Genomic DNA, 14,679 nt, shown 5'->3' on the forward strand with positions numbered 1-14,679 from the left:
CAATCTTCATTGTGCTTGACACACAATCTGATAATGTTTAGACCTGTGACTTATTGCTGACTATCTGAGTCATCCATAAAGAGCAAAAAATCACCGTATTTTGTTATCTGGCCTACTATGTTGGGAAGATGCGGTATGGCAGGACTTGTAAGTCGATCAGTCGCGATCTGTCTCTTGAGAATGAAAGGGGCCACCATATTATCGGAGTCTCTGCCGGATGGATAAAGCAATAAACATCCTATATCTATTTTGGGCCACATGGATCTTGTCCTAGTCCAAGGGAAGCCATTGAGTGGTGTGAGCATGAGTGTACTGTTGGCTGTGGTTATTAGATCAAGATTGTGACCGCCCACGGAAGCCCATATCATTCCAAGAGTGTACTATCAGGTCAGAAAAAGCCGCCAGTCTTAAGGCAGTTTCTCAAGTCTTGTATAATCTTAAGCCATTTATCGTTCCTGTTCAATACCCTGAAGGACACACTCTATTACGGCGGCACCAAGTGTATGCTATGCGGTGGCAGTTCTATCTAAACACTACCCAACGCGGCTAAATGACTATCTTGATGATTCCTCAGCTAGCTCCTCAGGACCTTGACTAGAAATCGGATTCCCAATTCTGCATGTCTAACCGAACGCTAGACTGGCTACCTAGGAACAAGGCCCAGATAACGAAACAGTCATGTGCCCTACGCCATTCCTCACACCGGACTATTTCCATCTTGACCATATCCATACGCGAGGTACATCCTCAATTGCGAGACCCAACTAACGTTTCTCTTACCCCATGATATGGATCCTATTCCCTTTCCCTCACTCCAGGGCTGGCAGGCTGGCACACACACCCTCCCCCGGTATCGGACAAATCCCGTCGATAGTCTCGAAATTCCCCAAGTTCCTCAATGTACCTTTTTCCTGACCCGCTGCAGTGGACACGCAATTGTGTAATAGCCCAAGGCACGATTCACAGTTTTTGACTCTACGATATAATTGCTTCAGTCAATTTCATGATACTCGGGGTTTGCCGGGGCTCTGTATGGATCCTATGTTGTAAAGTTGCCTGTCTCATGACATAAGGGAAACTGAACAAACAGCAAGTTATTGCAGACGGTCAGCTTTTCTACAAGGTATCTCACCGTTTCCCCAGTCAATGCTTCGCTTCGAGACTCCGTGTCCACCGTCAAAAACTTCCCTTCCGCCGGTTTCCCCCGTATCTTTTCTTTCATGACTGACCTTGGACTCGACTATCAAGGAATTGGTTACTACACGCCCCCCCTGGTCCCCGGACAAGCGAGCGGCTCCCATGCGGGGAAAGGATAAAAATTGCATCGCGACATGCGGGGGTGGACTCTCCATGAAAAAAAAGCCAGACATCTTCTTTTTTCTTCCCCAGACGGGAGATAGTGGCAGGGGGGAAAGGGAGTGCGCGGCAATACTCTTCCCATACCCTCCCTTCACGGTGAATCGGCGTCTCGATACCGCGCGCCGCCGATAGATACCACTGAAAGCCCGGAGAACACATAGAGAAAGACAGCGCCTTCCACCCCGAGACGGCGAGGTTTCCCCGAATTCTATGTTATGGAGGTCGCCCAGACTCTTCTTGTCGAGTTGTTCTGTAGGATCCCCGTGCTTGCGTCCGTTTTTGGTTACTGCTACAGCAAGAATAGTAATTTTACCTAATGAAGCAGGAAGTTCCTGTCTTTCCAAGGTGAGAGGCGGGCCAATCACAGACTCGTATTGGATATCGCATATCGCCCTTCTCTAAGCGGCATCAAGGTGTTCATGCTATCTGCGGGTCAAGGTCTGGCGTACGCCAAGATAGCACCCTCGATCCATGATAACCAAAGAAAGTGCGCTACCTTGATCTCTATTTTACTGCACCATGATCACACTACATCATGTATAGAAAGATAGAACCAAGTAGTTGAGTATGCAAATGCATTAGCTTGCAGTCAAGGTATATTAAAAGCTGTCAACAGCATGCATAAACAAGGATCGTCCAGTGCTTTTTGCAGAGTCCCCTTCATGACAGGTGCGATAATAATGGTAAAGCTGTAATCCCAACGCCGAGTTTCTTCCAGGGTCTTGTATTCGACCACGTCCCATGAGTTTCATACACCATCTCTCAAACACTCAACTTCTACCTCAATCTATACAGATCTAAGCAGACTCTCTTACTACCTTGTCAACAGCCTTGGCAAAGTAGTCGACATTGTTGTCATTGAGGCCAGCCATGCTGATACGACCGTTCTTGGTCATGTAGATGTGGAATTCTTCTCGGAGCTTCATCACTTGTGACTCGCTAAGACCAGTGAAACTGAACATGCCGATCTGATCCGTGATGTGGTTCCAGGTGCCAGGGGTCTGGAGCTCCTCAAGCTTGGCTCGTAGAGTATCGCGCATGCTGATGATGCGGCCTGACATTGTGCGCAGGTTCTCTTCCCACTCGGCGAAGAGGTCACGATCGTTGAGAACAGTGCTGACGATGCGAGCACCATACAGGGGAGGGTTGGAAATCTCGGATCGCTGGAGAATAGCTAATTGGGAGCCGATACGGGTGATAGTGTTTGAGGCATCACCGGCGGGGGCGGTAACGGCGTGGAAGCAGCCGGCACGCTCGCCGTAGAGACCAAAGTTCTTGGCGAAACTCTGGGCAACAACAAGCTCGAAGCCCTGCTCGACAAAGTATCGAATAGCCCAGGCATCGCGGACGAGATCACCAGAGGCAAAGCCTTGGTAAGCAGTATCGAAGAAGGGGAAGTGGTTTCGCTCCTTCATGAGAGCAGCAATCTCAGTCCATTGCTCCTGGGTAGGATCAACGCCAGTGGGGTTGTGTGCGCAAGCATGAAGAACGAAGACAGATCCCTCAGGAGCGGACTTAAGAGTCTGCTTGAAACCCTCGAAATCAAGACCCTTGGTCTCCTTGTGGAAGTAAGGGTAGGTATCAATTGAGTGGCCGACGTTCTTGAAGATCTGGTGGTGGTTCGCCCAGGTGGGATTTGACAGGTAGACAGTGTGGTTGCCCTTGTAGAACCTGGCTAGGAAGAGAGCACCCAAATGCACGGCACCGGTACCAGAGATTGTCTGCAATGTCGTCGAGCGCTTCTCTGAGATGGCGGCGGAGTCAGCGCCAAAGACCAGCTCGGCGGCCTTGGATGTGAAGCTGGCAATACCCGCGATCGGGGCATACTCGTGGTTGAGCTCAGGGTCGTTTCGGAGGATCTCATCAGCCTGTGACGCACGTGGGGTTAGCTCAAATTCCAAGACTCAAGGTTTGCGCGCAAGTCGTGGCGGCGGGGCTGTTGGGGCATGTTGTGACGCATAATTGCATGAGAAGGATCCAGGCAGCGCATTGTGGAAAGCTGCTGACCCCATGACCCGAAAATCGCAATGATGGGAGGGTTATGAGGCAGACTGGAGCTTGAACGGATCCGCTTCGGAAGCGTCATCCGGGTAGGGCAATGCCTGAAGAGCAATGTGTTCGTGGAGCGCAATACAGGTGTATGCGATCTGGGGGTTTGAGGCTTGGAAGGTTATGCGACTGAGGGAGGGTGACCGGCAATGCCGTGAAGGGGGAAGTGCAGCGAGGTGTGCGCAAGAGTATCATACCTTCTTAACGACTGGCAACACCCAGGGCTTTGCGTTCTCGTCTCTGTAAGCACCGATACCCTAAACAACAAGAAAGCATAGGTTAGCAGGAGCAATCATACTTTGGAGACCCTTCAGATGAAAAGGTTGTAGTGGAGGGCTTCTACTTACAAGATCGATCTTGTTGGGGCTGTTGTCGGCCTTGTAAGCTCGTGCAAGACCAAAGAGAGGGTCTTCAGGAGCCTGGGGCACGACTTCGGCAGGGAAATCTGGGGTCGTCTGGGTTGGCACGGACGAAAATTAGACAATGTGGCGGGATTTAGTTCAGCCTGCGCACAGTAGGTGGGGCGGGGTACGGATTGGAGCTCCTTGAGCTTGAGCTGCTGCTGCCAGACTGACTCTGACGGGGTGTGCTCACTGAGGGTGTCATAGTGGGCTGCGGCCCTGAGGATTTTCGATTTAGGGGGGTAAGGAAGTAAGGAAGAGGGGGCCTTGGGGTCCTGCGGCGCCGTGTCCGGTGGTCTGGGTGGAACCAGGGGGGTGTGTCTCTTAAGTTGAGGTCGGTGGACTTGCGGGTGAATGCGAAAGAGCCTGAGCCCAGGTGAACTGAGGTGAGAGGCCCCTGTAGGAGTGTGCGTCTTTGGGGAAAACAAAAAAGGTACCTAACAGCAACTTTTGTCAGTAAGTGACGGAACGCGCCAGTTAATAAGAGACTGTTTTGGGCAATGAATTGACGAGGAAATGTTTCAATTCGCCTCCGAAACGTCTCTCAACACTCTTCCCGTGTAAGAGCCTCGGGACTCGAGACTATCATTGCTGCGAGGCACTTGTCCCTTACAGAGCCCAACGATTCTTATCTCAAGAACTCGGTGGTCTCTATCCGGGCAAAAGCACTGAATATCCACAAGGCCCCATGGCTATGACTGTTGCGTAAACCAGATTCTGGCCTGATACAATTGGTCATATCCCCCCAGGCACTTCGCTGCAGGCGGGCAAATAGGGCGCCGTGATTCCGGACCACTGGAGCTCTCGGGGGAAGGGGCATGCCACCCGATGCCAAACAGAGGTAGAAGGTGGGCTGAGCTCACCGGACAACTTTCGCGGTGGGCTCTTTTGCTGCTTGTTGATGCTATCGTTGCATGGGTAGAAGGTTCAGTACCATACAGGTACAGAACAGAACCGCAAACCGCTTGTGCTTGTGCTTGTGGTTTCCCAGGGTGTGCGGCTGTGGTTGACTCAGACTCGAGCTCAACTCGCGACCCAACAGGGACAGGCCTAACGGACCAAGGGCAAACATAGGAAACTTCCTCTTGCGTTTGTAAAGAAACTGACAACTCACCTTTGAAGCTGTTGTACCTTTGTGGTTCCTGGAGTTCCCTCGCTCTTTTCTCAGACGATCCCAACGGGTAGCTGGTCTGTTTGAAGCTGTTTCGTATATAAATAGGCTTGGTATTCGATGCCTTAGCAGACGATGATAACAGGCGAAGAATAGTGCTTCGTGACGGTCGGACTCGAAAGCTTGTGCGGTTCAAATGGAGACGAGTACGAATCTGCGATTGGATTGAATATGCGACAGTACAGCTGTTGAGCTTGCGCAGAGATCGTGAAACAATTGACAATGAAATCGTCAGTTGTAGAGAGTTGTGATCGGGCCTTTAAATTATGCTCGCAGAATTTCAATAACTACTGTTATCTCTTCCTTGGATTGCGACAATCTAATCTTTTATGCTTTGTCCTCAAACAGGTATACCGAAAACACTTCCCGAGCTTGTGAAAAAGCTTGTGAAGCTCCATCACGTCAATATCAGAGCTCCCCGTTGTAATTGCCTACCGATACCTAGGCCTAGGTTGGTCTGCGAGGTCACCTCGGCTCCTTGCAGTCTAACGTCACGCGCGTAATGGAGCTGACCGACCGACAACCGTAACCTCACCGAGGTATGTACTCTTTCGTACATTTCGTTACTTTACTTGGCATGGGTGACGGTGAGTTTAGATTACGGAGCTAGGCTGACGTAGTGCTGTCTTTATCCGTTCGAGTAACTGATCCCATGTTCAATTTTTGCGGAGAGAATCTATGAACTTTTGAAACTGGTTATCAAGTTTCTAATTCACTTGTGGTCTGATCTGTGGTCCCTTGAACTCACATGTTTGAATCTGATCTAAAATATCTCATCTAGCATTACGGATGATAACTTTAATTAGCTCTCACCGTTCCATAACTTACCATACCGTAACATGTTAACCCAAGTTTCATGACTGTTGAGTTGGATCGACATTTTACGTCAAAATCTCTCCAGTTTCTTCCCCAAACCCCTCCCCTACTAACCAAGGCTCCAAATGGATCCGTTCCCCAGAAAAAAAGAACCCGGTTCATTCTTCCAGACCCCTTCGATTCACTTCCCTACCTACCAGTTTAGACAAGTTACAGCACGCATGCATTGCCAGTACAGTACCGGGTGGCTCTGGCGGCCCCGGACGCCCCGTTACCGTCCTGTCACGGGGAAGTAAAAATCTTAGACAAAACATCACGGGGCTTGAGAACGCACTGTTGGGTAATAGCTGGTCCAGCGTCAGCGCCCAGTTACACACGCGTCTCCGACTTCGCCCGGCTAAAACGTAACATGATGGATTTGATTAGTCGTATGACTGACTCTGTAGATTGGAATGGTATTTGCCATGTCTATGCGAGGTTCATCTCCCATTGAAATCTACATCTACTGTAAATCTTGAATTGCCCCTGAATCCTTAGAAGGTTTTGAGGGTCCCGGCGTTGGGCCCGGTTTACCCGCCAGCGTTATTGGGTGACAGAACATTCTGCATCGTATGTCTTTGCATTATCGAATGTTTGATCTAGCCAGAGCTGGAAGACGAGGCCAGTTGATTCAACGAGGAAAGAGGTCTAATTTGAATCTTAGATACTATAGGAAGATTGCCGGTGTGAGATGAAATCTTCTGATTTCGCAGGGTTTGCCAAGTCCATATTATGCAGAGTACCGTTCAAGTACAGCGGCCAACAATTTGAAATCGATACAGCAAAGAAATACCTCTCATTATCATGAGATTGATACATGGCTTTTGTCTCTGATCAGCCATACATACGTTTCTTTTCGGGTCCTTGCGTACAAGGGGTTGTCATTAATGGGTACATCAAAGTACACCGGTTTCAACTTAAATGCCAATACAAAACTCTTTCATTGCTCCGGACGTCCGTTTTACTGGTCCATACACTGGCAAGCCCATGGTCTCACTCTTCACAGTTATGGTCAATTCAGTCTGAAGTGAGGATATGTTCCAACTCAAAGTGGTGTTCGTCTTCAGGCCATGCATTTCTCATGAGTTCCTTAGGTACTACGAAGATGAACATAACAAGGCACATACATGTGCTCCGTCTTTGACTACCTGCTTAGTATATAGCATAGAGATGTAGTTGGTTGCGGCTCCCACACCCTGCCAGCTATTAATGCCTAGGTGTCAGTATGTCTGCATACCCTTTTATTCGTTTGCCAACTCAAAACACCAGATCCCAAAGCACAAGGAAAGCGCAGAGCCCACTTGCTGCAAAGAATGTATACTTTGCTGGACTTGCGCGCTGTGTCGCCTTTTTTAATTCCTTATTGCCACCGCCCACGTTTTCCGTAGTTGCAAACGAGTCTGCTACAAGCTGATCTATATGCGCTGACTGTGTGGCGAGGTTGTTTACGAGAAGTGACTGCAGCTCAGCTATTTCTAGTAACGACTTCTCAGCAGTTCTGTCGTACGAGTGTTAGCTCATATGCCTGAACAAACTTCCCTTCCCCATGGGGTGGCGCTTGCGCTTGGTACTCTAGCGCAGATACAACCAAGCAAAGGTGTGCCGATGGAGATCGAGAGGACATATGACACGTACCTGACTTTGTCCAAACTATTCTCGAAATGCTTCATCATGTCTTGGTTCCCTTGCTCAAACATCTGGATCTGTTCCTCTGTCAACCCCTGGCTCGGGAACTGGCCGTCTTCGGACATAGGGATCGGTGCAGCAGGGGCTGTTTGGGAGTTTTGTCGGGCAGATGGGGGAAATTCCGCAAAGTCTCCAGCAATGGTGGCGCCTGATCTTGAAAGCATGCTGCGGTTCTTCTCCAACTCGCGTTTTAGACGTGTTTCCATCATTTCTTGTTGCGTTCGACAGCATAGCTCGAGTCGTTGTCGTAAAAACCAGAGAATACTATCTCGATGAATTCCCAAATCTCGTGCCTTGGCTTCAGCTTCTGCATGCTCCTCTGTTTTGCTGCTGATTATACCACCTGAAGCCCATGCTCCAAAAGCTCCTAGGCCTCCATATTTCTTTCGGATTATAGCTGATTCAGTTTCACGCCGTAACTGTTCAGCCTCGTCGAGAGCACGAATGCCAGCATTCAACTCCCGAATCATCTGTTTCGCATTGGCGTCGACTTCTTCTCGGTCTCGATCTGTAAGCACACGTGTTTGTTCTTTTGCGACTCGGTTATGTGTCTTTCGTGGCTGCGCAGTCGATAAATAAGCTTGTCGAACATCTTGAAGCTCTCGATGTAGGCTGGTGATATGAGAATTCTAGAGATACTAATCAGCTTTGGGAGTGAGGCCGAACAGAAGCGTATGGCTTACAATCCTATATGCCTCCTTTAAGAAACCATCGATGGCATCCAAGGTGACACGTTTTCTTGTTTCCGGCGCATTTCGTTCCCGCAGGAGCTCATTGAAAGTGACCGTGACATTCATGGCGTGTACTCCAAATTAGCCCAGGACGAATGTTTTCACTGAAAGGATAAGCTGTTGGTGAACCCAAGTTCCTCAGTTTGTGTGATTTACGACCGAGGGGTTCGAGGCTTTGTCTGAGCATTCGAGTCAAGCTCTCTCATCAATAACGGTCCAGGGTTGTTGTAGACACCATGGCTGCATTGGTATGAAGCTCTGACGCACTTCGAGCAAGGGCGCCAATAGGTGCGCACCTGGATGCGCACGTAAGTGTCACGTGTTGCGCACCCGGTGCGTCTGTAAGGGAGTTATGTAAGCCCAACACCCTTGTATGCCAGCCAGCCTATTGTATTTTATTGTATTGCTTCTAATCTCTAGATGACGAACTGCTCTGCTATACAGATTTTTTCTCACGGTGCCATAATTGGGATATAAGTAATGTAGGCGTTAATAATAATCTAAGCAGTAACTATGATACAGTCTTCAGCCAGTTTATCGTTCGAGTACAGAGCTTGTTGGTCGATCATGTCCTGCTCAACCCTCTTCCAAATCTCCTTCATGCCTGTTCGCCTGTTCGCCAGAGGGTTGTCGCCCATCTCCTGGGCGACTTGCCTCTCCACACGTTCATCTTCTACCCTGGTCCAATCCAAGTACGCCATCATCTCCTCCTTAGTCCACTCCCGTCCAGGTATCGTTGATGTGCATCGCTTACCCATCTGCTTATAATCCAAACACCAGCTGTAACTTGTCTTATCGTAGCGTTGAGGGAGGCCCATTGCCTTTCGATATTCCTGGTTAGTCTTTAAGCTACCTCGAGGCAGCTTGTTATACCATGCCATCCGTGCTGCAATATATCGATCATATATAGCACGAGGGTCATCATAGCGTATGTCTGGCCCAGACGCTGGTACCGATGGCGGCATATCTGGTGGTGGAGGTACATCCGCTGATGAGGATGGCAGTGCTATTATATCTGGCGGGGACGGCACCATCTCTTGATCACATAGTGCCGCTGGCGGCGCTACCTGCTGCTGTGGCAAAATTGAGCATAAGGATGGATCGGGAACTGGCTGTTGAGCCGAACTTGGTGTAGTCGATGGCGGCAGCGTATTTGGGGGCGCTGTAGAAGCTGAGGGAGATACAAGATGCGCATATCGCAATGGGCATGCCTTTGAGCTCATCCTGTGGCCCTGTGTATGACATCTTGAACATTTGGGGTTGGCTCTCGTCTGTGATGCTTGTTCGACGATCTCAAATGCACATGGCTCGCGCTGAGTGCTAGTCTTCGGCAATGTTGACGTAGCTGGCACCTGATCGAACTGACGGCGGGGCTCTATGAGCAATTGAGGGTTTCCTTCTCGTTGAAGATGCCAATGCGTATGGAAGTGGTGTAGTTGAAGCGGCTGGGCTTGTTGTAGAAGAGGCTCAATTGTGTGAGCGCAAGGGAGCCCAAGCGTTGCTGAGAAGACTCCTGTGCAGGCAGGGAGTCTGTCCTGTTGGAGCCGCTTTCTCTGCGCCTCAACCTTCCGCAATGCCTCGTGAGATACCCAGCCTCGTATGATGCTGTATAGACTCCCTGAGAGTTCTATGGGTGTTCGGATTTGCTGCTTCGCCTGGTTTGCTCGGAGCTCAGCTACTTGGTTAAGTATCGCCAGCTTGATAGCCCTCCAGGCCTCAAAGAGATCTAGCTGGGAAGTATCAAGGTACACCTTGATGAGCTGATGAATACCCTCGCCTCGAGATGTAACCACATTCTCAAAGTGAAGATACCGATCAACCCAAGCTTTCACGAGCTTTGTTTTGTAGAGGTCAAGCCATGTTTCGATGATGTAGGCGACCTCCCGGGCGTGAGCTGAAGCATAGCGCTCTTTGAGCTGCTGAAGCCTGTCTTCAAATGTCTCCTCATTTGCCGATGCCACGAGCTCATGCCATCTTCCGTAGAAGTCCTTCCACTCTTGGTGGCCTTGAGGCTTTTGAGCCGCATCGTTATGACGCATAAAGCTTGGCTGGCAGTAACGCAGGACTGCCTTGTTGGCATGCCAAAGGCATAGAAGCGATACTGCAGCCGGGAAACAATGAGATACCGCATTCATGCAGGCCAGACAGCGGTCTGTAAGGATCACAGATGGCAGCCTTGCGCTACAGGCTTCGTACATTGAACGTAGCCGATCTAACGCCCAGATGTAGTCCTTCTCCTCCTCGCCGCTGAGGAAGGCGAAGGCGATGCAGAATGATCGTTGACAGGCATCAACACCGACGATATCGAGAAGAGGCATCCTATACTTGTTTGTCTTATATGTGCAGTCCAATATAAGTATATCCGGGTATGACTTAAGGTATGTTAGCGACTCTGGGTGGGCAAACAACACAGCTGTAACCCGACCATCCTCGTCGAAGCGTATTCGACTCCAGAAACCCTCAGCCTCAAGCTCATTAGCAAGAGCTTGGATTGTGCTCTGGCCCTTCTTCTGGTCTCGTTTGCCTTGTGCAATGCAGTTGTAGATGTCTTGCTGGGTGGCATGAGACTCTGTGTTCTGACGTAGGTAGGACCTGATCTCTTTCGGTGCTACACCAGCGTTTGCAAGGTTGTTAATAGTTGACCTATCTGCATTGGATAGTTGACGATGGACTGGATGTGCAGACATGCTTGTGCTTGGCTCGTGGTTGTGATGGGCAAACTCGCTGCCAGGACGGTGTGTAAGGCGCCACGTTGTCTTATCCAAGGCCTCCTTCGCAAGGACTGAGAATTGACACCCTGTACGCCGTGTTGTAGTTGACCGTTGCCGTACGCCCGAGGCCTTTGGAGGTGCTCCTCCACGGTCACAGCTGAAGAAAACAATTCGTCTGCCGCTCTCTGTTTTCTTCGACTTCCCAGTGACAAACGCATAGCCCCTGGGAGCTGCCCATGCATTGATCGCGGCGTGTAGGGCTTCCCGAGAGCCATACTCGCGTTCAGGAGGCAGGCAGTCATCAGAAAATTGACGAGTAGCTGTAACTGGATTCATTCTAGGAGAGATGATTTGAGTAGATCGTTGCGCGGCGAAGTGAGGCTCTTTATCAACGGGAAAGGGGTAGCTACAAGGGTGTTGGGCTTACATAACTCCCTTACAGACGCACCGGGTGCGCAACACGTGACACTTACGTGCGCATCCAGGTGCGCACCTATTGACGCCCTTCGAGCAAAGCTCCACGTGGCTTAGTCATCGAGCTCAACCTTGAATGCCGAACAAACCAAGCTTCAACTGTGATGCAACCACTTTACTAGTTTGTAATGATTTGCAATCACTCGAAACTTATACGGACCCTCTAATCCTCCACGCTTCGCGATCTTTTTACAAATCAAGATCGTCTCTCAGCTTCCACACATTCAAGGTACGCGATGGGCTAATCAGGTTGACTCGATTCGACCTACCGAAAGACTGGATGGTATTGCAGGATTATGAAGATATCAGTCATCTGAAGGCCTTGAGTATTCTTTCCATTGAAAATTTTCTTGATTCAACGGCCAGACCGACGAAATTGAGTATGAGACTCAAAATATCTTCAGGAGGCGGATCGGAGCGGAGCTCGGCATAAAGTGGAGACACGCCGGGTCCGTGAACGTAACTTCGGCCGGTTGGCTACGGGAATAGAAGCCAAGACAACCGGAAATAAATATTCTATCACCGATGGAGAATGTTCTCCGATCGCGGGCAAATTGTTAGGTAGTATTAAAAGACTTGTCTTCCAGTTCTCGGCGACTGTCTCATCATGTTTGTTGTATATTCCATCCTTCCGTTCAGCGAAGATGAAAGAGAAAAGCCAAAACCAGCCCTCTTCCAACACCGGAAACCCACCGAGACATGACCATGACGATATCAGCATACAGAGCACTGAGTCGGAGACTCTTGGGGGCCTCGATAACAACAATACCGAGAAACTTGGCAGATCGCCACATGATGTATCAACAACTCAAGCCGACGAGACGATAATGGGTGATCCCGAGAGCATGAGCAGAGTCTCAAGCGGTCCAGCATACAGCGTTTTCTCAAAGAACACAAAAAGATGGATCCTAGCTTTGGTCACAGCAGCCAGCTTCGTCTCGCCTATGACGGCCAACATATATTTCCCCGCTATTCCCCCTATAGCCGAAGATTTGAACATATCTGTGTCACTTGTCAACCTCACTTTGACGTCTTATATGATATTTCAGGGACTATCGCCAACGATATTCGGCGACTTCGGCGACATGGCCGGGCGTCGACCCGCTTATATACTGGCCTTCTTGATTTATATATGTGCAAACATTGGTTTGGCCCTGCAACGTAACTTTGTTGCGCTACTGATCCTTCGTTGTGTTCAAAGTGCGGGCAGCAGTGGAACTTTGGCTCTTGGTTTTGCTGTGGTAGCGGATATATCCTCGACAGCTGAAAGAGGAAAATATATGGGCATTGTTGGAGCCGGAATCAATGTTGGGCCTGCTCTCGGGCCAGTCCTGGGTGGTATTCTGAGCCAGTACCTTGGATGGCCTGCTATCTTCTGGTTTTGTGCCATCTTCTCTGGTGTCTGGATGATCCCCTTTATCTTCTCCGCTCCCGAGACGTGCCGTAAAGTCGTTGGCAATGGCTCGATAGCACCACCAAAATGGAACAGGTCACTACTTGATCTTTACAGCCACCGAGGAGATGTTACAAGCCAGAGTATTCCGAAGCAGAAGTTGAAGTTTCCCAACCCATTGAAGACGCTTTACATTGTCTTTGACAAAGAAATGGCTATTATTCTATGTATCAATGCCATCATCTACCTGGCTTTCATTTTAGTGGCGGCTACCCTATCAACACTCTTCAAAGAGACGTACGGCTATAACGATCTTGAGGTTGGTCTTTGCTATTTGCCTTACGGATTTGGCTGCGCTTTGGCCGTTGTTGGTCAAGGATACGTCTTGGACTGGAACTATCGACGAATTGCGAAGAAAATTGGCTTCACTATCAACCGTAAGCGGGGAGATGATCTGGGCAAGTTCCCAATCGAGACTGCGCGAATCCAGCCGGTCTATCCAACGCTCCTCGCTGGTATCGCGACACTTATAGGGTATGGATGGGCTTTGCAAGTTGAAACTTCAGTTGCTGTCCCATTGGTCCTTGTCTTCCTTATCGGCATGTTCGTTCCAACCTCATTCAGTGTTCTCAATACCCTTATTGTTGATCTTAACCCACATGCTCCAGCTACAGCAACTGCAGCTAATAACCTCGTGCGATGTATGTTTGGAGCTGCAGCGACGGCGGCCATTGACCACATGATCGCAGGAATGGGTAGAGGGTGGTGTTTCACGTTTCTTGCTTTACTGAACTTGGCCATGATCCCGGCTTTGAGACTTGTTGACAAGAGAGGTATGCGATGGAGGGCAGCCAAAGCAAAGAGAGAAGCAATGAATGTGGCATAGCTTTGCAAGTCCAATTAATTATCTAGTCATTTATCGTATCAATAGACAGGTTATAAAGCTGCCACAGCGAACTCCAGAGGCTCTCTTTGCGCCTCCCACATCAGCCAGTCGGATCGTGTTGTTCTAGACAGTGTCAGTAGTGTAAGAATGGTGCATACGGAGATAAATCCTTACGGTAATAGACCCATGGCATTGATCTTCCAAATTCCGACACCAAGCGCAACCAGCTGGCATACCACATACACAAACTTGACCTGCAATAATTGGGAGGAAAGAGACTCTGACTGGAAGCGTTCGAAGGCCTGGTTCGTGTTCATCAAGCCCATCAAAGGGTTCTTGAATGCCATAAAGACCATCATGATACTGAAGATCTGGAGAGAGTTGCCCGACATGTACATCATGATGGCGGTCATGGGAAGACCTTTAACAGGAGCCAGCGCGACTTCCCAGGCCTTCTTGAGCTTCAAGGTTTCCATCTCGGCGGTAGTCGGGGGCTTGCGGGGCTGAACCTTGACAGCATCCTTGTTCTTCTGTTTGCTGTGTTAGTCTTTGATCATTTCGATCGCGCGATAGAGAATGCGCGTGCCTTGGAGTTGGTGACGGTTGTTCCGGAGCTAAAACCAGGAGGATCCTGAACGCCAGATTGCTTGGACTTGGCAGCGGGAGGGCTCTCGAGTTGAGAGACCCAGATAGGGGAGGCAGATGGGCCAGCCATGATATATCGGTTGTGCTGTCGAAAGTTGCTGATAGAGATTGAAGGTCTCGAATTGAAGTTCGCAAGCAAGGTTGTTTAATGGTTGATGTTGGACGCTCGCAGAGGAAACGTTGACGTGGATTGATTGGGTTAAGTTGATGACTGTAGCCCACCCCCCATGTGGCATATTCGACGTGTGGCGTAGCTGTGGCAGCTGCAATTTCGGCTTAATTGCAACCCACTATCTTATCAGCACCTATTTGGCTTAC

General features: G+C 49.6%; 4 protein-coding genes across 11 annotated transcripts; 1 reads left to right on the forward strand and 3 right to left on the reverse strand.

Moving 5' to 3' along the window:
• Positions 1–472: 472 nt before the first annotated feature.
• On the reverse strand, positions 473–5,538 carry FOXG_08326 (aspartate aminotransferase). 4 transcript variants are annotated; one of them, XM_018387207.1, is made up of 4 exons: positions 4,924–5,538; positions 3,756–4,256; positions 3,606–3,665; positions 473–3,227 (listed from the first exon to the last, which is right to left on the reverse strand). In XM_018387207.1, the coding sequence occupies exon 4, from the start codon at positions 2,772–2,774 to the stop codon at positions 2,157–2,159; it is 618 nt and encodes a 205-aa protein (XP_018245027.1). In that variant the 5' UTR covers positions 2,775–3,227; positions 3,606–3,665; positions 3,756–4,256; positions 4,924–5,538; the 3' UTR covers positions 473–2,156. The 4 variants fall into 4 exon arrangements, with proteins under 4 accessions (XP_018245027.1, XP_018245026.1, XP_018245025.1 ...); XM_018387206.1 differs by having other exon boundaries at positions 473–3,665; positions 3,756–4,246; XM_018387205.1 differs by having other exon boundaries at positions 3,756–5,538.
• A 741-nt stretch (positions 5,539–6,279) lies between these two features.
• On the reverse strand, positions 6,280–8,555 carry FOXG_08327 (uncharacterized protein). 3 transcript variants are annotated; one of them, XM_018387208.1, is made up of 3 exons: positions 8,205–8,555; positions 7,471–8,150; positions 6,280–7,333 (listed from the first exon to the last, which is right to left on the reverse strand). In XM_018387208.1, the coding sequence occupies exons 1-3, from the start codon at positions 8,316–8,318 to the stop codon at positions 7,093–7,095; spliced, it is 1,035 nt and encodes a 344-aa protein (XP_018245028.1). In that variant the 5' UTR covers positions 8,319–8,555; the 3' UTR covers positions 6,280–7,092. The 3 variants fall into 3 exon arrangements, with proteins under 3 accessions (XP_018245028.1, XP_018245030.1, XP_018245029.1); XM_018387210.1 differs by having other exon boundaries at positions 7,471–8,555; XM_018387209.1 differs by having other exon boundaries at positions 6,280–8,150; positions 8,205–8,513.
• Positions 8,556–12,029: 3,474 nt separating this feature from the next.
• FOXG_08329 (uncharacterized protein) lies at positions 12,030–14,635 on the reverse strand. 3 transcript variants are annotated; one of them, XM_018387212.1, is made up of 3 exons: positions 14,303–14,635; positions 13,891–14,246; positions 12,030–13,839 (listed from the first exon to the last, which is right to left on the reverse strand). In XM_018387212.1, the coding sequence occupies exons 1-3, from the start codon at positions 14,429–14,431 to the stop codon at positions 13,767–13,769; spliced, it is 558 nt and encodes a 185-aa protein (XP_018245031.1). In that variant the 5' UTR covers positions 14,432–14,635; the 3' UTR covers positions 12,030–13,766. The 3 variants fall into 3 exon arrangements, with proteins under 3 accessions (XP_018245031.1, XP_018245033.1, XP_018245032.1); XM_018387214.1 differs by having other exon boundaries at positions 13,891–14,635; XM_018387213.1 differs by having other exon boundaries at positions 13,817–14,246.
• Positions 12,082–13,716, forward strand: FOXG_08328 (uncharacterized protein; the record flags this gene model as incomplete). The annotated part of the gene is made up of 1 exon (XM_018387211.1): positions 12,082–13,716. The coding sequence occupies one exon, from the start codon at positions 12,082–12,084 to the stop codon at positions 13,714–13,716; it is 1,635 nt and encodes a 544-aa protein (XP_018245034.1).
• Positions 14,636–14,679: the final 44 nt, after the last annotated feature.

Source organism: Fusarium oxysporum, chromosome 2 (assembly GCF_000149955.1).
Source record: "Fusarium oxysporum f. sp. lycopersici 4287 chromosome 2, whole genome shotgun sequence".
NCBI lineage: Eukaryota > Fungi > Ascomycota > Sordariomycetes > Hypocreales > Nectriaceae > Fusarium > Fusarium oxysporum.